The sequence below is a fragment of the Rhododendron vialii genome, chromosome 1a (genome assembly GCF_030253575.1).
Source record: "Rhododendron vialii isolate Sample 1 chromosome 1a, ASM3025357v1".
Classification (NCBI taxonomy): Eukaryota; Viridiplantae; Streptophyta; class Magnoliopsida; order Ericales; family Ericaceae; genus Rhododendron; species Rhododendron vialii.
Genome location: NC_080557.1, coordinates 43,901,608 through 43,918,092, shown reverse-complemented (window position 1 = coordinate 43,918,092; position 16,485 = coordinate 43,901,608). Strand labels below are relative to the sequence as shown.

Below are 16,485 nucleotides of genomic sequence, written 5' to 3'. Positions count from 1 at the left end.
CTGAAGCAATGGAAACACTCTCATCTAAATAGAAATTGCAGTAGAAAATTTATTTGTGGAACATTTGTGCATTTTGAAGACACGTAATAGCATTTACTAAGTTCTGCAAATTTGAGTCTCCTAAACTGGTAAGAATTTGAGTAAAATTCAAAATTGTGTTGGCGTGAGTAAATGAGGTAATGAGTTTTAAGCGATTTCTCCTCAAAATTTACATTGGAGTATAAAAGGGTAAAGATTGGAGATGCTTTTGTCTAATTTCTTTCCCTAGCTAACAGACAGACAATGTTGGGACTCCACGGCAACCTTGGAGCTTGGACCTCTGACCTTTCTTTAAGAAACAAAACTTGGCTCTATGCTCTGTTCTGTTTAACCTGGAACTTGAATGAAAAACCGCAAGTTGAGTGGTAGCCCAGTGGTAGACACCATGCACTTCCATGCATTTGACTGGGTTGCAAACCTGATCAACTACAGCTAACAATACTGACTTTAGCCAAGGAAAGAAACTTGAACAAAAAACCAACCTACATGACTCAAAACCCTTGAGTTCAATTTACTAGCAGTAGCAGTAGACCACTTTATTCTTTATCTACTACTCTCTGCGTCCCTTTTTAAGTGTCATGCTTCGTAACTTCAACTTATTAAAAAGACATCATCATTACATCTTTCACATCAACTTTTTCCTCCACTTTCCCTACTTACCCATCATCATTACACTTTTACTTACTAACTTTTCAAAATAAAATTTACTTTTAGGGACAAAATAGACAATACACCAACTTTTACCCCCCCCTAACTTTACAAAATGGACACTTATTAAGGGACAGCCCAAAATGGAATACTGGACACAAAAAAAGGGACGGAGGGAGTATGTTACTTGTTTCTAATGGGGAACATCACACTGGGAATATCACAGTATGGACTAATATGAAGATGTCATGATTCAATCATTCTGGCATAAGCTCCCAAAAGCATAGCAATCACCACTAATAAAAAGGGGCTGAAATTGGGAAGTTAGGGGCATAAAAGGGAGTTGAGAGAGTCAGCCTTGAGGGACTTCCCTGTTCTAACCTAGCAAGGAACTGAGTGGATGGCAATACCTCTACGCATAAAATGAGTGTCTCAATCATAGAGGGGAATTTATTGCCTTGACAATGGTTGCAATCTACAATGGGTTTGGGGCTATTCTTGGCCGCTCATGTTCTCGTGTTAGCCCCACTTGTTTGTTCTCTGTTTAGTGAATTTATTGGCCACCTAATGTAGTTACCCCTCCATCTCACTATCAGTAATGTAGCTAAATTTATCGTACATCGGTGCAGTTGTCGAGTGGCTACATTAAAATCGACTTTAGAGGCGGTAATCTAAAAAGACCTAGACTTTATTTTGGATATCATAGACTATGATGCCCTCGACAGAACGTAACGAGTTTATGTAGCCGATTCCAATTGATTAGGACTTGAAGCTTCTTTTTTATTCGGTTATGTTGCTATGGCAACCCTATAGATCCACATGACGACTTTGCTTCGTTACTTTTTGGGACAAGGCATCTGTTTCATTTCGCTTTGAAAACTCGTTCGATGTTTTCGGAAGAAACGGTCCAGTCTGTCGTATATTGATTCTATGTACCTGGTGGGAGATCTTATACACGAGGTTTTCGGGACAAGGGGCCTGTTTCATTTCGCATTCAAAATTTATGCAATGTTTTCGGAAGAAATGGTCCCGTCTGTCATATATCGACTCTAAATACTTTGTGGGGGATCTTATACATTTGTGTATTTGTGATGCTTTCAATGGGATTGCCATATGGAAAGAATCCGTCAATCTGATTGCGACATCATGGCCCCATAATGGACTTCTAGAATTGGAGCAACCACGTATTCGTATTACTACAGTATGGGTTTGAAGCTCTTTGAGCAACAGTCATCAGAAAACCCTTGTTGGTAGGGAATTCTTTTTAAGACCAATGCTACGTTTGACCGACGTCCTCGCACGGAACTTGGTACAAATGTGTTTGGATTCGACACGAGTCCTGCACCACAAAAATAAAGCTCATACACGTCGGACGGTTCCATTCTTTCAGACACATTTGTATTTTGATCTGTACACGGACTCTAAACGAGTTAGCGTGTGCTGTCTTTAGATGAGGCCCCACCCTTGACTAAGTGGAACTCCTGCCAAGTATGTTTTTAGTTTGTCTTGATTCGAGAAATTTTTCAGTGCCGGGTGGACATGGCCACGTGGTGCCGAGCATGTATTTCGGTTGTCCAAAAGTGTTTTGGACGGCCCAGATCTGTTTGGGCTTGAAGGGGTGTTTTGGTAATTTTACACTAAAAAATTACCCAAACAGATTTGGGCCGTCCAAAACACGCTCGGACGGCCGAGATCGTGCTCAGCACCACGTGGCCCGTGTCCACCCGGCACTGAAAAACTTCTCGTCTGGATTCTGTTCACTCCTATTCATGCCCTGTTTGTTGCGTGAAAAGTTAGATAACACCTTTTATATTCGGAAGTAGGGGGGCTGCTGGGCACACTTTTGGGGTCCACTCCGGTCTCGCTCCTATGTTCGGAATTGTTCACTTTGTAAAACTCGTCGAGTAAAACAACCATGAAAAAAATCAGCTTAATTGGATATCATTAAGTGCTTGATTTTTTATCTTTGAAAAGAATGGATCCGAAACACTGGATCAATTCCACTGTAACCCATGGACCGAGAGTTATAGGGGCTCCGATTAGGTACTTAATGATATCCAATTAAGCTGATTTTTTAGAAAGTTGTTCTACTCGACGAGCTCTACAAAGTGAACGATTCCGATCATCGGAGCGAGACCGGAGTGGGCCCGGCAGCACGCTGCTGTCCCCAAGCCCCCCCGCTTCCTTTATATTCATGCCCTGTTTGTTTTTTATTACTGGATATCAGGGTCAGTTTGCGCACACCTTAACTAATTTCGGAATCTTGGAGTTAACGACTGAGCGTATCCTCCAGTGGCCCCAAAGTTTAAATTTTTTGGCTGGAATTCGAATAGGCGATCTCATAAAGAATAAACACTTATTCGCTTTCGCATACCCACTCGGCAAATCCTTTGGGGTTCATGCCCTGTTTGTAGAGTGACGACGGTTCTTAGAATTCCAGAAATCAGAATTTTAAAGTGTTAATCAAAATAGATGAAAGTTTTAAGAATTTTTGCGCACGCCTTTTATGTTTCATGCATGACGTGTTTGTGATGTTCAAAATGTGCTTTTGTTTTGTAAAACAAAGTCAGTGTTTGAATAAGAAAGGTGGTAGCCTCGATGGTAGGCCTCCCTCTTCCCAAAGGCGACCGCCGACCAGCGGCAAGGAACTGGAGTCTATCATCTTGTATTTAGGTGGTGTTGTGGTGACATTTTATTTTTTTGGACAGTAGCTATGATTCAACCGGACATTTCACAGCGTGTCGGGAGCTTCTACGACCGTGCCCAAGAGAGTTGCTACGATGGTCGTCTCGTCCCATTCTTTTTTGCGGATAAAAAAAGAAAGAAAGTGAAAATAGAAAATACCAATAAAGAAGGTAAAAAAGAGATGATGACTTGCCTTTTACTCCCTCCGTTTCATATTGAGAGTTTCACTCTTTCTCTTACCATTTTTTAAATAAAAAAATTAACTATTTTCATGTATAATTTTTTAAATTTTTTCGCACCGTATTAAAGATCTTGATTAGTACTTTAATTTGGTGTGATAAAATTCAAAAAATTTCATGGTGAATTTTCAATATAGAACGGAGGAAGTAACATCAGTAGCAGCGTCTGGGTGAGGGAGACCATACCTTTAGACTTTTGATACCTAGATTGTCTTCCGATTGAACACAAAGCTTATTTTAACATCAACTTTACGTCAATGACTAAGGGACTACTCACAAGTCAAAATAAATTTAGTAATAGTCTGAATACAAAATTTTGGAGAGTTATATGAAAAATGCTAACCTCAGCCGCCCGAGACCAGTGGATAATAGGTAAAAAGTAGATCGATATTTGAGAGGAGTTTATTGATATATGTAAAACCGTTTTAATATTTATAAAATATGTATTAAAATTCAAACTTGTTCAGAATTATTTACATATTCGTCGCCTACAGAGTTTGCATGAAATTGAGAATAGACAACATTAGGAATTGAAGTGCATATAGTAATCCCGAGGTCCAGAGTCGGTGTTGCTTTTGCCACTAAGTCCGCACATCTGTTAGCTTCTCGGGACTTGTGATCAAACCACATCAGGGCGAATTGCTTCAGAAGGGACCTTCAATCAGAAATCAAGCTGCTTAACGGGTGTGATCCGTTGTGTTGCTGCTTGATAAGATGAGTCGGTTTCTATGTCACCACGTGGTGGTGCTTCCGAACTTATGATTAATAGTTACTCCTATAACTACAACATCAAAATCACGGAAGAACTTGCTATGATCTATAATCTCTGTGCATACATTTTCTTTGTTCTTACATAAAGAATTATAGACAAAAAACTCCCAAACAAGCAAAGAAATCCCCAGATCACAAACGTCGTTTGATAGCACTCAGTCCCCATGCACCTTCCGTCCTCCGTGTTAATCTTGCTGCGGTACAAGAGGGCCGCGGCGTTCCCGAAAACGAACGATCCGACCGGGATGTTTGCGACGACGATGTTGTGGTTGACGCTGAAGTTCTTGGCACCGAAGAGCTCGGTGGTGGTGGAGACGGCGATGGAAGTGATGGCTCCGGTGCACAGGCCGATGACGGCCGTGCTTATGTAGAGGGAGAGGGTGGTTTTGTTGAGGAGTAAGAAGAAGGATGCCGACATCGGGGCCATTATTATTGCTATGGATGCTGGTGTTGAAGCCATGCATTTACTCCTGAAATAAAAATTATTGAAAACGAATGAACAAATTAAGAATTCTAGTAGGAGCAATGTTATAGTCGGTAAAGATATTTATATATGTACGTACGTAGAAACTTTATACTCCTATCATGCAGTCTTTTTATAGGATCTGTCATCGAGGGACTCGTGCTACTAGTTGTTTATTTTATGATTTGGAACGGAATGAGCCTCGATTTTTTATTTTGTTTTGGGTAATGTAGAATATAACGTGTTAACTTGCACACATCTCAAACTAATCTTCACAGTTTCTCCCCCAGCCTCACACGTTTTAGGATGAGATGGCCTCAAGAACTGTTGGCACAAGAAATATTAGACCTTAAAGAAAATGGAGCGAATCACTGAATCTCATACCAAGACTATCAGGCTAGCTAACTCATGGGGCTTAATTAGCTTCGATTTTAAACCATATAAACTAAAAATCATTGAAATATAACAACCAAAAACTGAAAAAGGTCACAAGCAACACTCAATACGTTTTTTTATTTAGGAAAAGAGTCAAAATCATTGTTGACGTATAAACTCTTACAAGAAGAATAAAATTACTTTAATTAACTAGCTACCTACTTTCACATGCAGAATGAGGTTTGCATGAAAGTGGAAGTATGTGAGAGTGTCCATGTCATGTTTTAATTAAAAAATCGTTTGAAAACTTGATTTAGGCAAATATAGGTTTTCTCTAGAAAGAATGTAACGTACGTACGTTAAGCTACACCGTACACTTAAGTTGTTTTTTTTTTTTAATAAGCAGCCGTACGCCTGAGTTATCATCAAGAAAGAATAATGTACGTTTCTAGAGAATATATTGGCTATCATATGTAGTTTTCAAAGATTTTCGAGTTCCGATCTGATTTTGATTAGAACTCCTACAAGTGGAAGATTAGATTAACCACAGTACAACGTTAGTTGAAGTGTGTGTAAAGTTTGCCTGTGCGCCTAGAGTCGGCCCTGACTTTTCAGAAATTTAAAGCAAAAATAATAAAAAGATGCACTTTTGTTGGACTATTATAAGGGGTAAAAAAGTAGAAGAGTTTCCTGAAATTCAAAATTTTTTTTAAAACTTAAAGCGGCCGTAATAAAAAATTTAGCTCAGAACTGACTCTGCGTACACCTTATCATGAGTTATGAATCCGAAAATCCCATGGGAAAAGGATAAAAATAAGGTGCATGGTTGTACCTTTACCTTTACACGTACAAATCCATAGCCCCAAGTAATAACAAGGAGACAATAATAAATTACACAATTTAATTACCACAAGTATTGACAAGGTGACAACAAAGTTGCCCAAGCATTAATTAATTATTTAAACCCCTCCAACAAAAATGGGAAAATTCTCTCTGCTCCGCCACCGCAGGAGGACGTGGTTGGAAAAACTTACGGAGTTAAGTACGGTAAAATACACACCGATTATCGGTCTCGAATAATCTCGAACAATGTCTCAACCAATGAGCTCTTGGCTCAGTTGGTAAGCCTCTCTCGGCATAGTTCGAGCCCCGTGAAGGGCAGTTTGGAATTCAGAGCTATGGATAGTCTTTGAATTTTTCGGCTGTGGACATAATAATATTCTGCTAACTCCCGCTGATATATACAATATTACCAAAAAAAAAAATCATGTCTCAAAAAAAAAAAAAAAGAGTCTATTCAGTGCGACAGTTCCATAACCATTTTTATTTCAAGGTACTTAAGTTTTTCGGAGGGCATGGGGACCTAAAAAGGGGATCCTATCCACCTGTTCCGACCGAATAATTGAGTTTCACCTAAGGCCGGCCGGGGACGGAGTACCCCCTAGTGCCCTAGATTTTTTTTTGGCAAGAGTCAGGACCCCAAGAATAGTTGCTAACTACATACTACTATATTTAGTAGTTTAGATCAAGCTTCTGATCTCCTGGTGCAGTTGTATGTTGATGGGCCCATTAATGTCTCTAGTACGTTCAAGTACTCTTTGATTACACAGCACTACCAACTCGGTCGGTTTCAATCAAGTTTAGTCACTCGTGTATGAACGGGTGGGCTTCGACTTTTGCAGTGGAGCTGGCCGAACACTCAGCACTACTAACTCGGCCTTGGATCCCCACCTCATGCACACACGCGATCAATAATCGTGATTTGAACGTTGCATGGTGTCACAGCTACATAAAATACTTTCTTGTACATATATATACATATCTATGAAACGCATACAGAGGGATGGAGAGAGAGAGAGAGAGAGAGAATACCTTGAGAAAATGTGGGCCAAAAGAGATGGCATTAGACGGCCAAAGAACCCAAACGAAGAAGACAAGGAGACCAATGTAGAAGTCCTCCGGAACCCTCGAGACTCTGCTATTTGACCCAAATTATTCAAATAAACCAGTCCGAGTGTTGCACCACACAAGTAAACCAAAAAATACAACCAAAACTCCACCCTCTTCACCATCTCCTTCGCCCCAACCTCCTCCACCCCCGCCTCAAACCTCTCTCCACCACCACCACTCTCCTCCACCTGGACCACCTCCTCCCGCCCCTCCTCCGCCCTCTCCGTCACCCTGACCTCCTCCACCACCTCACAACTCCCTCCACCACCACTCTCCTCCGCCTCCTTCCGCCCCTCCTCCGCCCTCTCTCCGCCGCCGCCCTCCACCTGACCCACATCATAAATCCTCCCCTCTCTCCTCAACCAACATTTCTTCTGAAACCTCTCCATTACGTTTTCAACCATTGGCACCACTAGTGGTGCCAAAAGAAACACCCCTATTCCAATCACAACCACGAACGGTGGCAACCCCCTTGCTATTTTACCGAAACTCGAAATCACTGCGAAAATTCCAGTCCCTATGGTTATGACAAACATCACGACAAACCCACCTCTCAATCTCCTAGACACCCCATTATTCGCGCACCAGACGATCGGTGCACAGAAAACACACACAACTAGAGGAGATACAGAGTTCAACAAGAGGTAAGCTTTGGCCGTTTCGGTAGAGGAAGAAGAAGAAGGAGAAGATGGGAAAAAAAGACTGACCAAATCCGTATAGATTTCAGCACTCAACCCTATGTAGCTAGTGGTCAACCCCACGGCCACGTGGCGGTCGAAGGGGAAGGTGCTTATGGTTATCATGTAACAGACGGTGTTGATCCAACAGATGCTGTTTCCGGACAAGATGGTTAGCAGAAAGACGGAGCCGTAGGTGAGAGAAGGGATGTGGTCCGATAGGAAGAGGTACTGGACGCCGTACCCGACTAGGCCGAGGACGGAGCCGATGAGGAGGACCAGCCAGAGGGGGAGGTGGGAGGCGGCGACGCCGGAGATGAAGCCGAGGAGCTTTCCGGCGTCAGAGGCGAAGGCGAGGTTGTTGAGTTGGAGTTGGGAGAGGGAGAGGAGGCGCTTGAATTCGGAGGAGTAGGCCGGGAAGTTTGAGTTTGTGCCGTTGATGGATTGGAGCCAAATTGCACCGACTAAGATTAGCCATTGAAGAGCCATTTTAGAATTTTGTGGGAAAATTAGGTTGGAAGAGAAGGGGTTTATAAAGCAGGTGGAGTGCATGTGGGTGGGGAGGAATTATTCAATGATTCTTGTGCATGGGCTTGCTTTGAAGAACAAATATAGGAAGGGCAAAATAGTCATATCAATTAGTTCTTAATTGGAGGGGTTTGGAATTCCACCTCCCCTGATATTTCATATATATCCGGAGAAATAGTCATATCAATTAGGTTGCGCGTAATCCCATTTATAATACGGTAGCAAACATCAGAGTTTTGAGCGACATATATCCAATTCCACCCTCAAATCCCCCTAAATAAACAAATCAATTTTAGGTCACTTAGAGCATCGCCAACGCTAGGTGACAAATCCTGAAAGCTCCGACACTCCAACTTTGAAGTCAAAAAGGATTTCACATGTTGAAATATTTAATTACCATCTTGAAATTTGAAGCCAAGCCGGACAAATAAGCCAAAATGGGTGCAATTTGGATTTCACATGTTGAGATACTCCTAAGGGTCACAAATTGTTGTACTACAGTAGTTAATTAGGACAGTGAAGTTGTTTTAGTAGGGTTAAAATAGTAAAATATGTCCATGACATATATAGTCCTTCAGTGAAACTGCAAGTGAGTGAGGTTAAGTGACTCAACCTACTGGTAGGCTGATAGCCACGTATTTCTACAGGTCTTATTGTGTTATAAGCAAGTGATCACTCAACCAGTATAGTTTGAGTTGCCCAGTCCAACGCATTTGTATTGGTTCTATATAAATGTTTGATAGCAGACTACACAATACTCCCTCCGTCCCTCCGTCTCTTTTTTAGAGTCCAATATTCCATTTTGGGCTGTTTTTTAATAAGTGTCCATTTTGTAAAATTAGTGGGTAAAAGTTGGTGAATTTTTCATTTTGCCCGTAAAAGTAAATTCAATTTTGAAAAGTTAGTAAGTAAAAATGTAATGATGATGTTTTCATAGAGGGTAAAGAGAGAAAGTGGAAATAAAAGTTGATATGAAATGTGTAATAATGATGTCTTTTTAATAAGTTAGAATTACGAAGCAGGACATTTAAAAAGGGGCGGAGAGAGTAACACTGTAAGGCATGCACTTAGTTATGCTATTTTAAGATATATGTCAAGGAACACCGGATAATCTTTCACTGTGTAGGCCAAGCCAGTTCATGAGGAGGAGAGGCCGGGAAGTAATTAAGGGGTACTACTACATGTGAAAGGAGAGCGTTTAGAGTCAAAGTTAATTATTATGCTGTACGTAGTTTGATGGAGGAAGTTGGGGAAAATATTGTGGTGCTCAGTCTTAAAATGTGGTTCTCCGATTACCTCAATTATAAGGAATTGTGAGCTAAGCTGATCGAGAGCATTAAAAGATGATTGATAACGGGAGGTGCATGTAACATCACACACCACTATAAACATTATTGTATTGAGTTTGAACAAGCACGGTATCATAGATTGACTAGAGTTTGTCCGTGCCTAAAAACACGGCGCAACGCATTTTGAACACAACTAAAATGAATTACCGAAACTATTGATCACTCCCGCCAATGAAACTGATTTATACGGAATTATAATGCTACTTTCGCAAATTTTGAATCTTATCATGTGCTACCTAATCCAAATATGAGGCTTTATTTGTGCAAATCTCTAGTACTGCTGTTGATCTATTTAACTTATATAGTTTGCTGCTCTCTTCTTCCCTAACCAATGGGTTAAGGGCTAAGAATTGTACCTTAGTTTAACAAAATAAGACGACAACACACATACCAATATTGATGTGCAGGAATAGATCCAAGGGCTGAGAACTTCAAGATCAGTTACTATGAGTGGGCGTAGGAAAAATGGAGGAAGGAATGGATGAAAAAAGAGGGTTGGGATACCTCTTCCATTTACATCAACGATACCTCTTCCGTCATGGTTTGCCACTTGGGTTTTCTTGGAAAACGACAATGGATCACCACCGCCGCCCCCAACGAACTTTGTCCTTCTCTTCCTCCAATTGGTTCCATTTCAGGGGAGAGAGAAAAAGGGAAATAAAGAGAAAGAATGAGAATAATGGAGTACGTGCATTTCAAATTTTGAATGAAGATTACGGTGTTCTTTTTTGTCCAAAAAATGTAAGCTATTTACAAAAATGCCATTGAAATTCTCAGCCCTTAGATTTATGTGGGGATAGATTTGGACCATTGATTTATGTATATAGGATTCAAATATTGAGCTCCGTTATTATATAGATAACATTATATATTATAAAGAAATTATAGATTTTATACTTAGATTATATAAATAGATTGTAGATTATAGATTGATTACCAATTATATGGATGGTTAGATTTTTATTTTATTTTTTGTTACGGATAGTTAGATTGTAGAAGTATATAGATAGGGAAATGATTTTCACACTTCTTTTTTTTTACAATCCACGCCTTTTTTTTTCTTTTTTTTTGTCTTCATCCATATGAATTTACTATTTTGCCCTTGGACGTGTGAGAAATGGATGAATTTACTATCTTGCCCTTGGACGCGTGAGAAAGTGAACTGAAAAAAGGAAGTGCATGCGGATTGCTTCAGTCGCGATGTCAAATTCTTTGTGGACAGGATTTGTTTAAGGAGTACTTATCAATTCGCAGAATGAAATCTGCACAGCTCTTTCGGTGGACTCTGTATATGGAATTAAAACTGTCCACATGACATGATGCAATAATTGGCGCAAAGTGATGTTTTCCCAGCAGAGAAAGCACATACCCAAGGGAGCAGAATCCCACAGAGGTCAGTGTCAACTCTTCTACTGCGTGTATAACTTTTGAAAAAGAGGGACTTCTCAAACAGATTCAGGTGAGAAACCTAATTCAGTTAATTTCATCTTTTTTCGTCTTCATCTTGTGTAATTTTCAAAACACAGAAAGAAAGACGTGCGAGATCGAACACCGGTCGCCTCTTTATTTTGCCAAATTATCACGTTCCACATAGTATAAATTTCACGCTGAATTTTTTATTTTTCGCGGACATGATTGAGTTTACATTGCTGACGTTCCAGAACAAACCCAAAGTCAAACAGCTTGTGCTCAATTCAGTGGTACTATTTAATTCCCCGCTCCCCTGTTTTCGCTGGATGACCAAGCTCATCCTTGGACTTGGGGAACTCATGAGTCCGGTCGCGATGAATTAAACGCCCCCCCCCCCCCCCCCCGAGCTTATTTTGCATTCACAGTGGTACTGTCACTGAAAACTACAGCAAACACATAAATGCCACCAAAGCGCATTATCATTCAATAAGCATGGCTTACAATTGTCTTCTTTGTAGAAAATTATGTCACGTCAGTAAGGGCATCCGCAATGGTAATAATTAAAACTAATAACCAAAATGTGTCACGTTAGTATTTAATTATTCATAATTAAACTTAACAATTTCTACCTCCACATTGGTTATTTTTGAATCTCTAATTACGCACCCGACCACACCAAATTATTCGTCTCGATGGGACGATTCCAATGTAGAGTGTTTTTGAGTTTTGAGTTTGGTTATTGGTAAAAGTTGTTAAGTTTGGTTATGAAATGGATGAAATTTGGCTATTTGTTAAAAGACTTGTAACTTTGCTTATTACAATGTCGGGTGTTTTTTTTAGTATTGTTGTTAAATTTACTTATCTACATTTATTTGCTTATTACAATGGGGATGCTCTAAGTATATAAACTTTTGCATGGTGTACTTCTTCTTTTTTTATAAGCAACAAAATTTTAATAAGACCTCGACAAAAGGTACATCGAGAAGAGACCAAATACAGAGATCACGGAGAAAGAGGTACCGTAAAGGCCTGCAGAAAAAAGAAAAGAAACAAAATTACATTCTCAGAGGAAATTGAATGAGTCACAGCCAATCAAATTAAGCAGCTCCGGAATCAAACTCAAAAGGAGACTTTGGCAAGATTTTAGCAGAGTTCAGCTCAACAACAAAACCTAGCTACTGATAGCCGCTCATTTCTATAGGTCTTATTGCGTTATAAGCAAGTGATCGATCACTCAACCAGTATAGTTAAGTTGCCCGGCCCAACGCATTTGTGTTGGTTCTATATAAATGTTTGATAGCAAACTATACAATAACACTGTAAGGCATGCACTTACTTACGCTATATATTAAGATATATGTCAAGGAACACTGGATAATCTTTCATTGTGTAGTAGGCCAATCCAGTTCATGAGGAGGAGAGACGGGAAGTAATTAAGGGGTACTACTACTACTACATGTGAAAGGAGAGGGTTTAGAGCCCGTTACAGAACACCTTCTTAAAAAATAAGTACTTATTTCATATTTTCAAACTCAAAAATAATGTAAATGAAAAATAATTTTTCAATTTTTTTTGTACCGTATTAAAGATCTCAATGAGATCTTTCAAACAAGATCCATAATGCATATTTTTAGATCTCAATAAGCCCATCATTTTTGAACTTGAAATTGTCTTCTTAAAAAATAAGTACTTATTTCGCGTTCCGAAACGGATTAGAGTCAAAGTTAATTATTATGCTGTACGTAGTTTGACGGAGGAAGCTGGGGAAGAAGATATTGTGGTGCTCGATCAGTCTTAAAATGTGGTTCTCATCAGATGACCTCAATTACAAGGAATTGTGAGCTAAGCCGATCGAGAGCATTAAAAGATGATTGATAATGGGAGGTGCATCTAACATCACACAGCACTAGTACATTACTGTATTAAGTTTGAACAAGCACGGTATCTGTGCTATGCATGAGATCACACACACGCACACAAATTCAGGTAATTTATTTTCTTATTAGCAACGAATAGTAGTATGAATGACTTGGAGAAGCAGAAGGGTGGAAAAAAAGAATGTTCGATGAGAGAAGCGGAGAGATGTGATACGGAATTTTGTGTAGTTTTTTTATCAATGCTTTTCAAAAGAAGAAAGAAAAAGAAAAAAAAGGGGAGGTAGTGTCGAGTGGCCTACACCCAGTGGCGGAGCTAGGATTTGGCAGCGGAGTTGGCATCGTTCAATGGAAATCTAGTTACATATTGTGCGGAAAAAAATGAGGAAGAAAATTAATTGTAGAAAGCCATAAAATTAGGTTTTGTCGTGGATTTTTTTTTTTTTTGTGTGAAATATTACGATACTCATTTTTCTCAATCCAAACCGACCATTCTCTAAATTGCAATTTTTGCAAGGAATTAGTTTTTTTTTTTTTCATACTCGTAAATACCTAGTCATACGCATTAGTCTAAAGAAAAAATTATGTGTTGAAAAGTGACAAGTTTCAAACCGCTAAATTGAAATGTCTTAGCACTGCCGGAGGCAATGGAGAATCCCTCTTTCACTCTTAGTGTTAAAAAGGTGTAATACGTAACTTATTCATAAAGATATGGAAATCAACATATTCGTGAATTTATTTTATATGTCCATTCACACACCAATATTCGTAAAGAAACATGCGGTGTTACGTATGGTGGAGGAAATTAAAGCATTGGAAAGGGAGAGAAGGGAGATTAAGGTGAAGCATTACTAATTAATAAATAATTAGGTGGATTTTTCATGTTTTTATGGCCGGGAAGGAAGAGCATGGCTGAAAGGGAAATGAGGTGGCCGATTTTTCCTGAATTCTCAAATATTATGAAAAAAAAGAAAACAGAGAAATAGATTACAGATCGTAGATTATTGATATCATACATAAATAGATTATAGATCGTAGATTGAAGATTATAGATTGATTAACATTACAGACTATAAAGAAATTATATAGATCATAGATAAATAGATCGTAGATTGTAGTATAGATTAATTACAAATAATGGATGGATAGATTTTTTTTTTTTTTTTGGCTGTTATGGACAGTTAGATACTTAGATTGTAGAAGTGTAGAAGATATATGGATAGGAAAATGATTTTTATACTTTTTTGTTTATAATTTTTTTTTTTTTATCTTTATCCATATGAATTTACTATCTTATCATTGGGCGTGTGAAAAAGTGAATTGAAAAAAGTAAAAGTCAATTCGTGTGGACGAGGACAAATAAGGGAGTTTGGATTGCTTCAGTTGCGATGTTCTCTTTGTGGACAGGATTTGTTTAAGGAGCAATCAATTCGCAGAATGAAATCTGCACTGCTTTTTCGGTGGATTATGTATATGGAATTTAAAACCGTCCACATGATGCAATGGCGAAAAGTGACGTTTTCGCAGCCAGCATGAGAAAATTTGTGGGCACGGCCACGTGGTGTCAGTACACGCATCTCGATTGTCCAAACGTGTTTTGGATCCAAATGTGTTGGGATAATGTTTTTGTGCAAAATTACCAAAACACTCTTCAAATCCAAACAAATCTGGACCATCCAAAACACGTTTGGACAATCGAGATTTGAGAGGTGTTTGGTAATTTTGCACTTAAAAATTACTCCACCATAACAAATCTAAGCCTGAGCCGAAAGCGTGCATGGGCCGGTGGCCGTGCCCACCCGGCTGAAAAATTTCTCCAGCAGAGAAAGCATATACCTAAGGGAGCAGAATCCCACAGAGGTCAGTGTCACTGTTCTGAGTTTGAAAAGAGGGACTTGTTAAACAGATCCAGGTGAGAAACCTAGTTAGGATTGTTCCACTAAAAAATTCAAGTGACTTATTTTTTTGTTTTTATTTAAATTTTTTTTGTATTTGTTAGTTTTTCGTCAATTTTGTGGAGATTATTGCTTCGTCGCGACGAGAAGAATCTAAAAAGTTAAAAATTACTATTGAAATCTAATTTTTTTGAATAAAGATAAAAATAAGCCAATGAGTCAATTTTTTTGTCTTCATTCAAAAAAAATTGGAATTCGATCATAGTTTTTTACTTTTTAGATTCCTCTCATCATGACGAAGCAATAATTCCTAAAAAATTGACAAAAAACTAACAAATGCGAAAAAAATTTGAATAAGAACAAAAAAATAAGTCACTTAACTTATTTAGCTGAACAATCCCGGAAACCTAATTCGGTATAGTTTCATGTTGGAGTACTATATCTTTTTCATTTTCATCTTGTGTTGCTTTCAATGCACAGAAGAAAGAAGACGTGCGAGAACACCGGTCGCCCTTAAATATTTGCCAAATCACGTTCCACGGAGTAATTCACGCTAATCTTATTTTTCGAGGACATGTTTGCTCCATTGTTACCTAATTTTCTTATTTGTATCCAATCAACGGGAAATCGACGGAGACAACTGTATTATGATTTGCTGGAATGTGGGGTGTAAAAATAGAGTTTGGTTCCTTGCCGTTTTCAGGACTTCTTTGAAAACAAACAATGAAGTGGATAAAATATGAAAGAAGACTAACAAATGGACTTTATTAATCCCCAAAGTAGAAGAACAATCAATTAAGATAATCGAGTGAACAATTACAAGTTATAACTACTCTTAGAAAAGAAAAGATAAAGGTTTGTTGGCTTTGATTGTGTCTTCTTCAAACTGTCTTGATCTCGATCATAAATAAAAGCCCTCTTAAGTTTGAATTTGAATTTTCCCTCCAAGGCGGCAGTTGAACCTCCTTTCAGACTCTGGCAAATAACTTCCACGAACAATGAGAAATCCACGTCTGGAAAAACTGCCTCTTTGATCGTGGTTAACTGCTCCTTTGATCATGGGAAAGTTGGATATACTCCCTTCTGACATATATCACTTGATCGACGGAAGAAACAAGCCATATAATATTCAATTAACAAAGGAATCATACCATTTATTGGCCTCTTGACAGGTAAATAATCCTTAAAACTTTATTATAGTTTTATTGACATTAATTAGTTTATTCAATTAAAACTAAATTTATCATGGTGAACCAAAGTCACCCCTTCATCTTTTCAATTTTTCCCTTATCATGTGTCGTCCAATCGATGGGTTAAAAAAAAATCCCAATTATGGAGCAAACATAAATAGGACATGATCGAGTTTGAAATGCAGACGTTCCAGAACAAACCCAAAGTCAAACAGTAAGTGCTCAATTCCCCGCTCCACCGTTTTCGCTGAATGACCGATCTCATTCTTGGACTTGGTGAAGTACTCCTGAGTCTTGTCGCGACGAATTAAACCCCAGTTTATTCTGCGTTCATAGTGGGTTCATTGAAAACTACAGCAAATACAGAACAATCCGTTTGGACGGAGAATTTG

General features: G+C 38.8%; 1 protein-coding gene across 1 annotated transcript; it reads right to left on the bottom strand.

The window, feature by feature from the left end:
- Window positions 1-4,005: 4,005 nt before the first annotated feature.
- On the bottom strand, window positions 4,006-8,487 carry LOC131318538 (protein NUCLEAR FUSION DEFECTIVE 4-like). Its single transcript, XM_058348384.1, has 2 exons — window positions 7,093-8,487; window positions 4,006-4,852 (listed from the first exon to the last, which is right to left on the bottom strand). Exons 1-2 carry the CDS (start codon window positions 8,397-8,399, stop codon window positions 4,429-4,431), a joined length of 1,731 nt encoding a protein of 576 aa, XP_058204367.1. The 5' UTR covers window positions 8,400-8,487; the 3' UTR covers window positions 4,006-4,428.
- Between the last annotated feature and the right edge of the window lie 7,998 nt (window positions 8,488-16,485).

What these genes read in the sequence shown, in the direction of transcription:
- LOC131318538 (XM_058348384.1), bottom strand. Translation starts at nt 8,399, where the DNA reads ATGCACTCCACCTGCTTTATAAACCCCTTCTCTTCCAACCTAATTTTC. An exon ending in TTGGCCCACATTTTCTCAAG is followed by an intron (nt 4,853 to 7,092) that starts GTATTCTCTCTC and finishes TTTTTATTTCAG; the next exon opens with GAGTAAATGCATGGCTTCAA.